The sequence below is a fragment of the Carex rostrata genome, chromosome 16, assembly GCF_964058835.1.
Source record: "Carex rostrata chromosome 16, lpCarRost1.2, whole genome shotgun sequence".
Lineage (NCBI taxonomy): Eukaryota > Viridiplantae > Streptophyta > Magnoliopsida > Poales > Cyperaceae > Carex > Carex rostrata.
This window is the reverse complement of record NC_135933.1, coordinates 552,369-568,293: the sequence shown is the minus strand read 5'-3', so window position 1 is coordinate 568,293 and position 15,925 is coordinate 552,369. Positions and strand designations below refer to the sequence as shown.

The 15,925-nt window shown below is 30.0% G+C and overlaps 1 protein-coding gene and 1 long non-coding RNA gene across 2 annotated transcripts; both read left to right on the top strand.

The window, feature by feature from the left end:
• Nucleotides 1-3,199: 3,199 nt before the first annotated feature.
• LOC144567324 (agamous-like MADS-box protein AGL14) lies at nucleotides 3,200-12,017 on the top strand. Its single transcript, XM_078317429.1, has 7 exons — nucleotides 3,200-3,648; nucleotides 8,868-8,952; nucleotides 10,395-10,456; nucleotides 10,756-10,855; nucleotides 10,951-10,992; nucleotides 11,084-11,125; nucleotides 11,591-12,017. Exons 1-7 carry the CDS (start codon nucleotides 3,464-3,466, stop codon nucleotides 11,708-11,710), a joined length of 636 nt encoding a protein of 211 aa, XP_078173555.1. The 5' UTR covers nucleotides 3,200-3,463; the 3' UTR covers nucleotides 11,711-12,017.
• On the top strand, nucleotides 8,960-10,091 carry LOC144567325 (uncharacterized). Its single transcript, XR_013515395.1, has 2 exons — nucleotides 8,960-9,708; nucleotides 9,905-10,091. It is a non-coding gene; the product is annotated as an uncharacterized LOC144567325 (long non-coding RNA).
• Nucleotides 12,018-15,925: the final 3,908 nt, after the last annotated feature.

Below are 15,925 nucleotides of genomic sequence, written 5' to 3'. Positions count from 1 at the left end.
GAAAAATTATAATAATATAATACTATTAATCTGTGAAACAAACTGATCTATGGGGAGTTGAAATTGAATTGATTAAAATAATTTTTTAATCTCTACTGCAACGCGTGGGTACTTGACTAGTATCCTTTTAAATATATATACAAAGAGAGGGGTTCGTTAATATCAAAACGTTTATTTCACAGCCGTGGTGTAACCAATTGATTTTTAAATTTTCAAAGTTCAAACGGTCGATTCAAATTGTTAATGTGATCTTTATATTAAAATGTGCTTGGAGACCAAATTTTACATTTTTTGAAAACTTTTTACTATTTATTAAGTCAGTTTTATAATTGCTGATTTTAATAAACAGTGAAAATTTTATGGATCATTGAAAAAAACAGATTTTAAAACTGGCTTAATAAATAGTAAATTTTTTTTAAAAAACATAAAATTTAATCTCCATGCACACTTTATTATAAGTTGAATATTAAACAGTTTATATCAATTGTTTGAACTTTGAATATCGATCCTTACTTATCCTCTCAATATCGCATGATATACACACCCGAATATTCAATTCTTCCCTGTGATTTGACAACCTTATCAAGGTTATGACCCACCACGATTTGCTAATCTTTGATATATATATTTAATTTTTAAAAAAAGATCTGATCTCCTTTGATCATTCTCTTCTTTGACGTCAACGGTCGGAGCACACCTGTACGTAATATATCAGAACAATCTAAATGTATGCAACAAGCAATTTAATTTTTAAATATTTATTTAAAATAAAATGACAACACATGAATTCCACACACACAAAAAAAATGAAAATGGCTACATTCGCCCCCTGAAAGCGTTAACAATTAGAGATTAAATAATTCAACTGCATTCTCAATTTTTGTACGGTGATGTAAAGAGTTTGGATCGTTATTTTTTTCTTTTTTAATTTGAAAATGCCAACTAATTGTACTGAAATTATTTCACAACTTTTATATATGATACCAAATTTAATTTGTAGCAACTTGTTTCCTACAATAATTAATATTTTAAAACGTAAAATTCAAATGCTAATTTAAATAACCATAATGTCGTAATTTTCCCTTAGAAGTGCATATATACCTGTAAAAAATTAATGGTATTTTTAATTAGTTTTTCTTTTATCTTTTTCTTTTATAAGTTGAAAAGATTGATAGATGCATATTGTATAACCTGTAATCCTGTAAAATCACATTATCGTTCATTTTATTATGTATAATGATTTAAATAATTATTTTAAAAAAAATATTATGACCCCATTAAATTCAATTGTCATAATTATTGAAGCACTAAAGAGTGAAGATAATGGTTGTCTTTGGGGAGAGATTAGAATCCTGGAGGCACCGAGGCAGCATTAATTAATAATTAGGGTAAATTTTGCTGGAGGTCACTAAACTTTGTTATTTGTCACGAATTGGTCACTCAACTTTGATTTGTCTCTTTTGAGTCACTCAACTTTGCTATTTGTTCCAATCAAGTCACTCAACGTTTTCCATCCAAATTTTTAACGGAATATGCTAATTCCGTTAGTTTTTTGGATGGAATATGTTAATTCCGTTAAAATTTTGGATGGAATGGGTATATTTCGTTAATTTTTTGGACGGAATAGGAATATTCCGTTAAAAATTTGGATGGAAAACGTTGAGTGACTTGATTAGAACAAATAACAAAGTTGAGTGACTCAAAAGGGACAAATCAAAGTTGAGTGACCAATTCGTGATAAATAACAAAGTTTAGTGACCTCGAACGAAATTTATCCTAATAATTAATATGATACAATCAACTTGCAGCGCACGCCACGAGGAAGAGGGTGGGATCCACGTGACCATTCACACTATTTCAGAAAATAACCATCCGTAAGGCGACACGTGTTGTGTTTTTCCAGCTTCCTATGTACGATCCACCAATGATGTTAGCTCTCCTCGTACGAACCTGGCCCCACATGACCGCATCATGGATGCTTTGCAACGAGTTTTCCAAGACGAACATATTAAGTAATGACCAATGGATGCTTTGCAACTCATCAAATAAAGGGTAGAAACCCTGCTCGCTGGTCAAGCCAATTTACCTGATCATTTTATTTATGTATTCCTTTTTGTCACAATTCTTTTCTAGTCTCTTGATAAGAAAAAAAAATGATTTTTTTTAGTGAGAATTGCTTCGGGCGCATGTTGATGTACATAAAGATAGTTCAAGAACTAGTAATATTGATTCTTCTTAATTGTTTATACTGCAAAAATATTCTCACTCAATAAATCATTAAAATATTAACTATTGCGTTGGTAACAATTGTTTAGAAAAGTTTTCATGTGATTTTTTTTATGATCTTCAAACAAAAATAATTAGCTTGTAATATTTATTATTATTATTATTATTTATTATATTTTTCAAGATTTATTGTGTTTCACAAAATAAAATATCAATCACTATGTCCTTCACGCCATGACATCAAACTTGTCTTTCATCCTGATTGCTAGCTAGTACTTAGGTATTTCCATCAATATTATTTATATATTGTAAGCATAAGATGTATTGAATTTCTGAACTTACGCACAAATAATAATTGTATCTACAGTACTATTGCATAACACACTTTGGTCATGACTACGGATCTATATCTTTATTTTCGAAATCTAAATAATTAATCCGAACTATTCATCAACTTCTTCATATGAAAATATATTTGGAGATCAAATTTTATATTTTTTTAGAATTTTTATACTATTTTGTAGATAGGTAAAAATCACTACTTTTGAATAATCTAGAATATTTAGATTAAGCGATTTTGTATATATTTAATTAATAGTAAAATAATTCTAAAAAAATATAAAATTTTGCATCCACATTTTCATACAGAGATTATGTTAAGCAGAATAAATCAATTGTATAAACTTTGAAAATAATAATATAAATTCATATTAAAAACCAAAGTGCGCTATGCAACAGTGCCATAGCCTCACTCTTATTATTATTATTATTATTATTATTATTATTATTATTATTATTATTTTTTTTTTTTTTTTTTTTGAGTTGATAGCCTCTGTGCAAGTGTACAGTAGAGGAAGCTGGTGATACCAACTCTGGATTCATCAAGGCACAATTGGGTTACCATTTTGGTCCACTCTATAGTCACTACGAGTGGATTCAAAAAAGGAAAGTAAACAAGAAAAATAAATGGAATCTTTCCTTTTAAAAGGAACTTCCCTATTTTCTCATTTCCATCTTTAGTCTATTCAACAATCCACAGCCTCATCTTCTTTGCCATTTGTGACCCCTTTTAGGCAATCCCACCTAATTCATCCTAACCTTTTAGTGGAAAGAAAGGTGGGAGCCAAATTGAGAAAGAAAAGCAAAAAGGAAAGAAACCCTAGTAACCCTAGCTTAGCTACTTCTGAAAAGAGGAAGATCCATCCCAAGCTACAGTGATCCACATCCTCATTTCGAGATGGTGAGAGGGAAGAGAGAGATGAGGCGCATAGAAGACACGGCGAGTCGTCAAGTCACTTTTACAAAACGGCGAGGAGGCCTTTTGAAGAAGGCGTTTGAGCTATCGGTGTTGTGTGATGCTGAGGTGGCGCTCGTTATCTTTTCCGCTCGTGGCAAGCTCTTTGAGTTCTCCAGCTGTAACTGGTAAATTAATAAGCTCCGTATATTTTAATTTAATTTAATTTACCTATTAGTTATTTCGATTTTGTTTTTCTTTAGCGAATTCAAAATCCGATGGGCTTGATTGTTTGTTCTTTCATCTCCTGAGAGAAATTAGAAAGTGATACAAGACAGTAGTGCTTTGACTTGGATCCAGTGCCTTAGCTTCTGGTTGTAATTAAGGCACAGTTAATACGACTGGATATGGAGCAAACGATTTTTTTTTTCAAATTAATTTACTAGTCTCATTTCTGTATTCTACTGTGTACAAAAAAGCTCTTCTATAGTTGTATTAGATTGAAAGGTTTTTTATGCTTACAAACTATATCAAACAACTATAATTTACATTTGTAAATTTCTAAGCACTGTGTTAAAAATTTTTTAACATTAATATCCAATATTTTGCTTAATTTTGCACTGCACATTCATTTAATAATATCAAGTATGAAGTTTAGTATATAAATATCTTTTGGAAAGAGAAATATTGTACTTAGTTTGGCGTAAATACTCAATTACTTATTTTGGTGCATGGGTAATTTATGCTCCTACTTATTGTGACCTGTCATTCTTTTCCTCCTTTCTTATTTATGAATTTATTATTTTTGTTTTTTGCTTTTCTCTTGGTGGACTAAACTATTAGCTCGTACTCCACAAGTAACAGTAGTACACGCTATATATCTTTCGTTTAGCTTAGGCTTTTAAGGTTTGATCTTTGTCAACTTTTAGAATCTTTATGACGCCTAAGATGTGAACCTACTATATATATATATATTGCCATCAGATATATAACTTAGTATATATACTATTGCGATGATAAACTAAATTTACCTAAACTAGGTGGCATTTTGCCAGCATAGTACTAACCCAAAAAGGTTCCAAAATTCATTCATAAATAATAATAAAATCATATAAAAAAAATGATAACATAGTAGTTTTAGTTTTCAAAATTGTGTGTTCCTTCTTTCCTTTAAACTCACTGGAATTTGCTCTAAACCTTTTTATCCATCTTATTAGTATTTTAGTACTATATATGGGAACACGCTTTGGAAACATGTACACAATCACGGTGTTAGTTGTCTGATTTCCTAATTTTCTTGTTATATTGTACAAGTACCGGCTAATATTCATTGTTCTCTTAATTGGTCTTCATAATTAGACTTGAACCTTTTCATTTTAGTAGATTGACATTGCAATTAAGAAGTTAATTAATTGTTTCTTAGTTTAACTGCAAGGAAATATATATAAGTATATTTTATGTTGCTTTGCCTAGTGTGCACTGCTTTTCTAATATGCAAACGTTTATTGTTTCATATTACATTAGATTTATCTTAGATTTACAGGCACGGTGCAGCTATGAGATACATATATCATCAAAATGTGTAATGAACCAAAGAAATCTATGAGATGTATAGAATAAGGCCAATAACTTTTTCTAATCCTTATGAGGTGGAAATAAAACACTGTAATTTGCTATAGGTTTAGCTTGCAAGAATAAAAAATGTCATATTTACCTCGCAAAACCCAAATATAATATTCATGCACCTTAAAATCACCAAAAGTACATCACACAGATGCCAAGCCGCCCTGCAATTCAATGCCTAATTGATTAAGTACTTCAAAATATGACACATATTATTCGCAATTTTAGTTCTTCAACTCTAGTTATCAACATTTGAAAATTAAAACACTTACATTATATGCATTAAACCGAGTTTGAGTGCCATATAATATTTAAGATCTTACTATAGTACTTAATTAATTGGTTTATACTTTCTAGTAACATCTAAGAAATTAGGTGATACTCCTCACCATTTAACTTTATCTGTACTATTTGTCCAAATTGTTTTTTTCTATATACCCATATCTATGAAATGTTTTATTAAACTTTAATTTGGGCGTCACTTCTAATATAAATTAAGGACTTATCAGGTTAATTGTATGCTTGTTAGAGAAACTGGTTTTGTTATCTTCTACCATAATTTAATTTAGCTTATTTTCATGACATCCACCCATTGGGGTTTGCATAAGAGGCTATATCTTTATTTTTTTAGAAGCTTATGTAACTGGAGGAAAGAAGGATGATCAAGCTATGGAACACATACACCTTACCATCTGCACACATTTTTCTTCTTCTTTTAGACACAGGACCAATACCAGCATATCAAGATCACAGAATAAAAAAAAAATACAAGTATTTACAGACTCAACTCACATCTATCTAGCTCGTAGGACTAGATTTTGTTAGAGTAGGATCAAATAATGGATGCTGAGGTGTGGGAAGTTGTCCAGTCCATATGTATACTATCTGGGTTAGCACTCTGCTATTGAGAATCTGCTTAAAGCATTTCCAAGCAATAAAAGTGTCATCCAATATGAATACATAATGACTCGTCTACTTGTGTGATTGTTGTCAGAAATCCAATTTATGTCAATGTACCCTTGTAGCACAATAATATTATCAACATAACATAATTTGTAAGAATGGCTACCTTTCAGAACTTCAAAGATTTTGGCTAGTGCATGGAAATGAGTTGGGTCTAGATTAACTACTAACTTTAGAAATCACACATCATATCTGCATAATCTCCTATCATGTGTTAATGTTTTGATGATGAACTCAAAGGTTAGGTCCACATGTGTAGACCTCTTGGGCGCTGTCTCCAACAGTATGCTTATTCTCCTTGCTGATAGAAAGTCCATTACTAGAACTGACTCTACTATTTCACAACTCAAATGCTTCTCCACTCAAGAGACCACTCCGATTATATTCCTCTTATGCAAATGCACACACTGATAGTCAAATGGATTATCCATGCTTCTTCCCAAGAGCATTATCGCAATTGAGAGAAAAGAAAATTGAGGCTTTTCTTGTCTATTTTAAGGGCCCATTCATAGGTCTAATTAAGTTCCAATAAATTTCTTTTATGCCAGTTCCAATTAAGCATGTCATTATCTTGTCACAATTAGATTGGATAATTATCTCTAGAATAATCAATTACGACACATTGATTATAAAATAGCTACTAACTAGTATATCTACCAAGTCATCCAGCACACATGAAATTTCTGGTCTAGTAAAATTAGTTATATATTTCTAAGGCGCTCAGTTAGAGCATACATTAATATATTATAACAGCAATGCACATTATTATAAAGTTAATACTAGGATCATAAGGAGTGCTAATTTTATTCAAATAACAAATTATTTTAAAATATTTTCAATTATACTTGATCAATTAGTTTATTCAAGTATAACTTGCTTGAGCCTCCTCAAGGCATTATTTGTAAAATATTGTCAATTATTCGATTGACCAAAAATTTCTAAAATATTTTCAATTATACTTGATCATATTATTTATCCCAAGCATTACTAACTTGAGCCTCCTTAAAATATTTCATTTCAAGTTTGTGGTAAAGAATATCATTATTTATAATTTATAAGTAACACTTGAAGAAAATCGAACAATTAAAGTATCATCTACGTATAAACATATTATGGCAAGTTTTATTTTTTTTATCCTACTCTTCGAAAGCTGGTTATAACCTTTCAGACCTAATTTTTTTAGCATTAGCTGGAGTTAAAACTGCCATTTATAAATTTCAATAAAAAATACTAAACGAGGTTCAATTCTTAACTTCCCTAAAATTATTGGGAATTATTTTAAGAAAATGACTAACAATTGGGCTATATTATGAACTTTGGTTAACGAAAAAATTTCACCTTAAGTAAAATTATCCAACATATTGAAATTACTAAATCCTTCTTGTAAAATTATCTGACATAATTCAGGATTGGTGCTGCATCATTAAAGAATTACCTGCACAAGAATTTCGCAGTATTTTGCCCTGCATAATTCATGCTGAGATAAACTAAAGACATTATGATTTTTGGTAAAGTGGACAAAGCCTTAGGGTTTGGTGGTGGAGATCAAATATAAGCTTTGTCCACTTACTATAGAAATTTAGAAAGTGTACAACTTATAATATAAGCTAACAAAATGAAATATAAATTAAGTAGAAATAGAAGATCCCTAACTATGTACGTGAATCCTCTATTTTGTGAAAGCTCACATAAATTTCTACTTATTATTTAAGTACTTAAATGCTCCATTATTTGTTTCCCAAAAGCTCACATAATAGTGATCAGTGATCATTACACACTCCGATGTCAGTCTTAATCACCAAAATAATTAGTCTGACCATAAATGTCGTATCGTGTCCTATTATTAGTATATTTCAAGTCAGCAGAAGACATATCTACTTGATGTTTTGTTTTAGTATCTACACTTTTGTATGTAGGTAGCTTGCCTGCCTGGAACTTATCTAAATTTAATTGTAAGCAGCAATTTAACTCCCTAATTGTTATGTGTTTTTATATATTTTCATGTGTCCTCCGTAACTTTACAAAGTTATACATTACCCATCCAACCTAATAATTAAAGAGTGTACATTGATTAAGTTGAGCCAATTTATAGTTAAAGTACCACTAAAAATACATAGTACTCAAGGGGCTGACATTAAGTCTGTCTCCTCCAAATAAATATCATGGTTTGTGAAGTTCAAAAACTTAAATATTGGAACTACCTCATACCCTTTGTTCTTTGCTCCAATTAAGAAAGCCTACAAAATTTGTGCCGAGAATAAGAATTATAATAATTCTATGAGCAACTTTTTATTAAAAATATAAAGTGGATGGAGGTAAATATGATAGTACCTCTAGAGTAAATATGAAAATTTACCAGCTTTGAGAGGGTGATGAAAGAGTGCTGTATGACAATTTACCAGGTTTAATGAATTTAAAGGTTTGACAACCATCCTTCCACCAAAAGGGAGCACTACAAAACAAGGAAGAGTAACTTGCTTAGAACAGATTTTTGCAACTGCTAAAGATCTCCCTTTTAATAATTTGGACATCCAACATCCATACTATATTACCATATAATGGTTCTATTATAAGTAACATAAGGATCCAGAATGCATGTTTCTATGTTTAAGTAATTTGTGTTCCTAATACAATGATTCTTAAGTAGCCAAACTTGTAAAATGCCACTAAAGGTACATATAAGAATAATGAAAATGCATGCGTCATTACTTGGTGTAATCTGGTACAAATTACTCAAGGAATTAAATCAGTATTTATGCAATTTGGTTATGTTACTCGAAACTAAAATTGATTTTTTTTTTTCATTACTGAAATGTGTCAGCGTACAAAAGACAATTGATCGGTACTGGACACATTCAAAAGATGTTGCTGGTGAAAACAAAAAAGATACGGATGAAAATATCCAGGTATTATATTTGCCTTCTGATTGATTGTATTTCTATGATTCACAGGGTGTGTTGATATCCTATTTTATAATACTGGAGTTCTTTGTATAACTTGTTATCCTCTCTGGTACTCTCCTACTAGCATCGTTTAAAATATTAGTCTTATGCCTTATTTGCACTTTATAAAAATAACTAAGCAATATAATATTGTATATATCTTAATAAAAGTTTTGGATCTACTACTAACAAATCTCAAATTTATATCTTCGGTAACACAAGAATTTTCTCATGTATGATACTGCCTTTCATTTTTTTTGGAAGGCAAAAACAAGACCACCCCTTTCATTTCTACAAATATGTGTTTAAAATATAAAAAAAATCTAGCTTCTAGTTGGTGACCTTTGTTTTGGCTTGTGATTTAGACACCATGAAGTTACTTCTATACAATTTAAGTAATTCCATTGTATTGCCTTTGTTTTGGCTTGTGATTTAGACATCATGAAGGTACTTCTATACAATTTAAGCACTTCCATTGTTTGTCTATTTCACACTAAACTTCTTCATGGAAACTCAAGTAATAAAACAAAGAATTTCATTTCAACAATTAGTTTGTTTCATTTTCAAGGATAAGAAGTCACTAGTTCCAGCTCTGACTAAATTGACAAAATTACCCTCATATCACAACTTGTGGAGTGACAAATAGGTGTTGAAATGGTATGTTTAGTTGAAACTGAAGTAAAATACTCAAACCAAACCAGTGTTTTAAAATGCAGTTTTGTTCATGTATGCGGATTTGTATATGTACCCGTATATTCAAAACCGCATGAACTTGACTGTATGAGATTTTGTATGCAGAAAACCACTGCATAAGCATATGCAGCAGATTTTGTATGTGAAAAACCACTGCATAAGCATATGTGGTCCATGTGGCCTCATTTTAAAACATTGAACCAAGCTTTTTTTCAGTTTTCAGAGCCGAACCGAAACCGATTATATTTATCAGCCGATTAAGAATCGAACTGAACAAACTGAAGTAATTTGCTGTTAAGTTCAAACCAAAGTAAAACTATTAGTACCATTACTAACAAATATACATTTTCATACACAAGTTCTTCAATTCCATACAAAATATGTATATGTTCTAAAATATTTAAACCAAATTGAAAGAAAGGAAGCCATGACTGAACCAAACAAAATATAAACCATACTCGAACCATTATAATTCGGTCGGTTTGGCTTTGTCATTTTGAAAAGTCTAAACTGAACCGATCTGTTTAAGTGACTGAAATTTTTTGGTTCGGTTGAAAACCAAACAAACCAAACTGTTTTAACACCCCTAGTGACAAATTTGTGTTTACATTTCTTTTTTCCTTTTTAATGTGGTGTTTCTCTTTAGAACCTATCAGTATATTTTTGTTGAAGTAATGCTTTGACATCTCATTCTGGGGCACAAATTTTTCCAGCATCTGATGTCTGGTAATGCAGAATTAAAGAAGGAGGTCGAATTTCTTGAATCTTCGACAAGGTAGTGATATTACTCAGAGCTTACAGGATCTGCTTAATCTACTTGGGAAACAACAGACTTCTGTGTGGTACTATGTCTTACTAGCCAGTACCTGAGTACCAACTTACCAAGACTGCAAAATACAGAGAACCTTTCAAATGCAAATGTCTCATATATTGTTGGTCCCATCTTTAAACTATATCTAAACATTTAGAGGACCCTCTATGAAGCCCTAGTTTAGCAATGGATCATCCACTAATAAAAATCAATGAAATTTGAAAATCACGCTTTTATTTTTATTTTTTTTATTTTATCTTCAGGAAGCTCCTAGGTGATGATCTAGAGGGCTGTTCTTTTCAGGAGTTGGATAAACTAAAGAACCAGATTGAGAATAGTCTTACTAATATAAGAGCAAGAAAGGTAACATTCAGAAATACTTAAAATAAATAAATTATTTTAGAGGATTAACATACAACATAGTATGTCATAATAATTTTTCTTCTTGTGTATTCCAGCAAAAGATGTTGTCTGACCAAATTTCTGAGCTAAAAATTAAGGTCAAGTCTTTTTTGTAACCTGATTTCATTTTTTTCTACGAGCAGTTGATGATGAAATTATATAACGATATTTTCTTCTTTTTTTCCTCAGGAGACAATGCTTCTAAATGAGAATGCAATACTTCAAGCAAAGGTATTTAAATAAATTAGTTTTCCGCACATGTAGAGGTTATGTACGGACAGCAAAAAACATGTTTCCAGTACATCTCGATATTTCAGATCTTGAAAAGTAGGAACCCCATACATAATTTTCACAAATAAGACTCCGCTCCACTTCACTTAACCTAAATATCATTTCCAATCAATCCCTAGTTATCTTCTTTAGCTGTTAGTATCAAAATATACTCCTAGTTTCCATTTCTAGAGATTAGAATTTAGAAATATACTCCTAGTTTCCATTTCAAGAGATTTACAGCACGAATTAATACATGTCGATTGTATAATTTCTTCAGCTATAAATTAGTCAAATGACGACTTGGGGACTCACTACAACTACTTGGAGGCCTAGACTATAAGGATCCTTTTTTTTCTTCTTATATATATATATATAACACAGTGAGCTGATTTTATTATTGAATTTGTTATTTTTATTTTAAAGCTCAAGAACAAGTCTTCTGTGCCAGAGTTTGAGAGATATACTTCTACCACTGAAAAGATAAATAATGACCACTTGGAAGTGGAGACAGAGTTAGTGATTGGACAGCCAAGAAGCCGCTAGCGCTGCAATTGACGACAAAGCTAATGGATGCATATATGTTGTTTCACCATTCATGAATAATATTAATATGGCTAAACTTTGTCATTATCATATGATCAGGAAGTTAAAGGTGGAGCTCTCTCTACTTTAACGAAAGACTTCCGTTCAAGAGTATGACATCAAGATATTTATGCTTCACTTTTTTATGAAGTGATCAAAACAATTTTCGATTTAACTGAAAAAAAGTAGATATATATATATATATTGCTTTTGTACACTGAAGGAACAATTTCTGTTTTCTATTTCCCTTTTATATTTATTTCTATTAGCTGTGGCACATTGAATTCTCCGATTATTTTGTTAATAGGAATTTTTTATATTAATAGGAAAAAAAAAAAGATCGCAAAAGAGGAATGTTTTTACGAAATCTCAATTTATAGTAAGAATGGGATAGTTTATCTCGTTTGGCAGATGTGATAAACTATCCCGTCCAATAGTCATGATTGCTAATTAACTAAACAGAAAAGAAAAGAAAAAAGATTCTGAATGGAATAGTCTGTCCCATTCAGTACTATTCATTTTTTTGTTTATTATTTCATTAGCTAAACGACATTGAGCTAGTGAATAAGCTTTCATTTTGTTGGCCAAGTGCATGATCATTTTTAACTATAGTCAAATCTTCTTTTACGAAGAATGAAATGTTTTTAATATAACAAATATTTTAACACAGGTTGATTTGAAGGACAAGTGAACGAACATATGACCCGTTATTGAGGTCTACGCTTGGTTCTAATATTTTTATGTTTCTCTATTACAAACCAAGTGTAGACCTCAATAACAGGTCATGTTCGTCCACTTGTCATTCAAGTCAACTTGTGTTAAAATATTTGTTATATTAAAAACATTTCATTCTTCGTGAAAGAAGATTTGACTATGGTTAAAAATAGTCCTGCACTTCGGCTAACAAAATGAAAGCTTCTTCACCAGCTTCAATTTGTTTAGCTAATGAAATCGATCGAAAAATAAATTGAACAGGATGGATGGGATAAACTATTCCGTCCAAACTTTTTTCTTTTCTTTTTGTTTAGTTAATTAGCAATTGTAATTAACTGAACGGGATAAACTATTCCGTTTTTCGTGTAAATCAAAATTTCTAGAAACATCTCCGTTTTTCGATACTTTTTTCTTTTTCCTATTAATAAAATAATTGGTTGAATTCTTGTTGGAAGACTCAGACAATTATTACAGGAGTCGATCCTCTGCCCACCATTCAATTTATCTAATTTCTAATTGACACATGCATCTACGTACTTTAATTGATTGATTGATTAATTGCTGATGAATTAGAAAAATAACTTTCCAAAGTAAGAGATTGTTAGAAGTTTTAGGTTTGGAAATATAACCCGTGAAATGAAAACATTAATTCTGGAACATTTTTTTTTTAGAATTGAAACATGCAGTCCTTATATAATGCCCAATACTAGTAAACTAAAACTAAAAAGTACCAGTAAACTAAAAATTATCAAATAAATAAAGAACCAACAATCAAGTACCAGTAAACTAAAATCTAATACTAGTACATAAAAACCCAATGCCAGTAAGCAAAAGAACCCCAATACTAGTAGCTGAAAACCTCCTTGCGTTAATTGGGAAATTTTTTTGTTGATTTCCTGGTTCTCCCTTGCCACAATAGCATTGGAGAGCACCCTTCATCTCAACCTTTAAAAAAAATTGTGAAAATAAGTCAGGTGACTTATCACCTTGATTCTACCAAAATAAAAAAAACAAAAACAAAGTAAAACCGAATAGATGAACAAAAAATTAAAAATCTATCTAATATAAGAATTGCCATTGAAACAGAACTTCTACCATTTCTCATTTATCTCTAGAAGTTAAATATTTCATAACTAATTAAAAGTATCAGAAAAATGTTAAATATTATCTAAATTATAAATATTTCAGAACTAATGTAAGAATTGTCATTTTAACAAAATTACCATTGTAACTATGTCAATTTCATGTCCAGTTACTATCTGAATTGTAATATCATAGAAATGTTAAAGTCTAGCAAAAATATAAAAAAAGCCATATAGAAAATGCCATCAATCAGTTAATTAAAAAGATTCTCATTAATGAGATGCAAGAAAATGCCATGTATCAACCAGAGATTAGCTAAACAGAATGGTGGACTGGAAAATTCTGCCCCCATGGAGTTGAGAATTCAGCTTCTTTATTAAATACTATATTGAAGTAATTAGTTTTATAACTGTGGACAGTGTGCATTTAATTAGAATAAAATAAGTTCATTAATTTGACCGTGACATTTACTTGTATATGGAAAGCCTGATCAATACGAATATGGGGATGACCTACATCAGCCTTGTTCATTTCTTCAAAAATAAATTTAATTGAGAAGTGCTAATAGAATCCTTGCAAAATTCCGCAAATATATTTCTCTTAACTGAATTTAGCAAACACATTCACATGCGTACGTAGATGATAGATCCAAGTGCAGCACGCGGTCAATGATCAATTTTACATGGTTTTTCAACATACACTATCAGTTGCTCTTAGATACGTGGCTACGTGTTTTTTTTTACTTTTACAACTAGATGTAAATATGTAAATATGTAATATCAATCACTAAACTTGAAATAAAAGTCAGACATTAGCTAGAGACCTCATTATACTAATTATAAATACTAGACCGTACATTTCAACAATAATCGGAACTATAATTTTAAATATTATTGTCTTATATTATGCACACATATACAAGTGATAAACCATACAAAACTTATTGCACAAATGTAAACACTAAATTATTTCGCTATTCAAAATGAGTCGTGCTAGATAGGTATTTTGTTCTGCAAAAGGATCGCATAGGCACATGGCCCAAAAAAAAAATATGAACGAGAAAAGACGGAGAAAATTGAGTATAATTAACTAGGGTGTTTCTAAGTTTACTAAATATCTTGATGAATTCTAACTCTAAAATCTATTGAATTGATTTTAAATAACGAATTTAAACTGTTCAAATCCATCTACTTTACAAGCATCCCGAGTGATGCATCTACATATAAAAATTTAAAATTTTAGAAATTTTTTTGTATAGAGTCAAGTGGTCAAAAGTTGTTCAAAAAATGAATACATAAAAAACAATTTATAAACCTTTTAATTTTGACTACTTGGCTCTATATAAAATTAATTTAAAAATTTAATGTATATGTAGATGCATCACTTATAAGGTAGATGGGTATCATTTAAATCACAAACCTAAATGCCGATTTTTTTTTATTTACATCCAAAAAATAAATAAAATTAAAAAAAAAACCAACCGGCTACTGTATTTTAAAAAATTATCCAAACTGAATATTTTTTTCAGTTTCAACATCAATAACCGGAATAAATTTTTCCAGAAATTCAATTTCAAAACCGGATAAATTTTTTCCGGTCTCCATTTCCGGAAATAATTTTTCCGATTTTAGTCCCAAAACCGAATTTTTTTTTTCCGAAAATGGGATTGCCCTACATAAGGACCCACCCCACCCCTAAGGTTTTTTTTTATTTAAATTTAAATTTATAATATAATTAATTATTTAATTTTAAATGGTTTAGAATTTGTAGAAAATTGCTCTATTAATTTAGAAATTCAAAATAGTATAGAATAATTTAGAAAATACCAAAATTATTTTGAATAATTTAGAAAATACCAAAATGGTCTAGAATAATTTTGAAAATTACCCTATTAATTTAGAAAATACTAAAATGGTCTACAATAATTTAGAAAATACCAAAATGGTTTAGAATAATTTAAAACAAATTCCAAAATGGTCTAGAAAATTGCCCTATTAATTTAGAAAATTGTTCGATTACTTTAGAAAATTCTAAAATGATTTATAATTTTTTTAGGAACCTCTTTTTTTTGGGATCCCTTTCGGAGCTCTGACTGTCTGATCGATCGGGTCTTCAATTCAGGTTTTTTTATTTTTTATTTTAATTTATAATATAATTAATTAGTTCATTTTAAATGGTTTAGAATATTGTCCAAATAATTTACAATTTGTAGAAAATTGCCCTATTAATTTAGAAATCCAAAATGGTCTAGAATAATTTAGAAAATACCAAAACTGTTTTGAATAATTTAGAAAATACCAAAATGGTCTATAATAATTTAGAAAATACCAAAATGGTTTAGAAAATTGCCCTATTAATTTAGAAAATACCAAAATGATC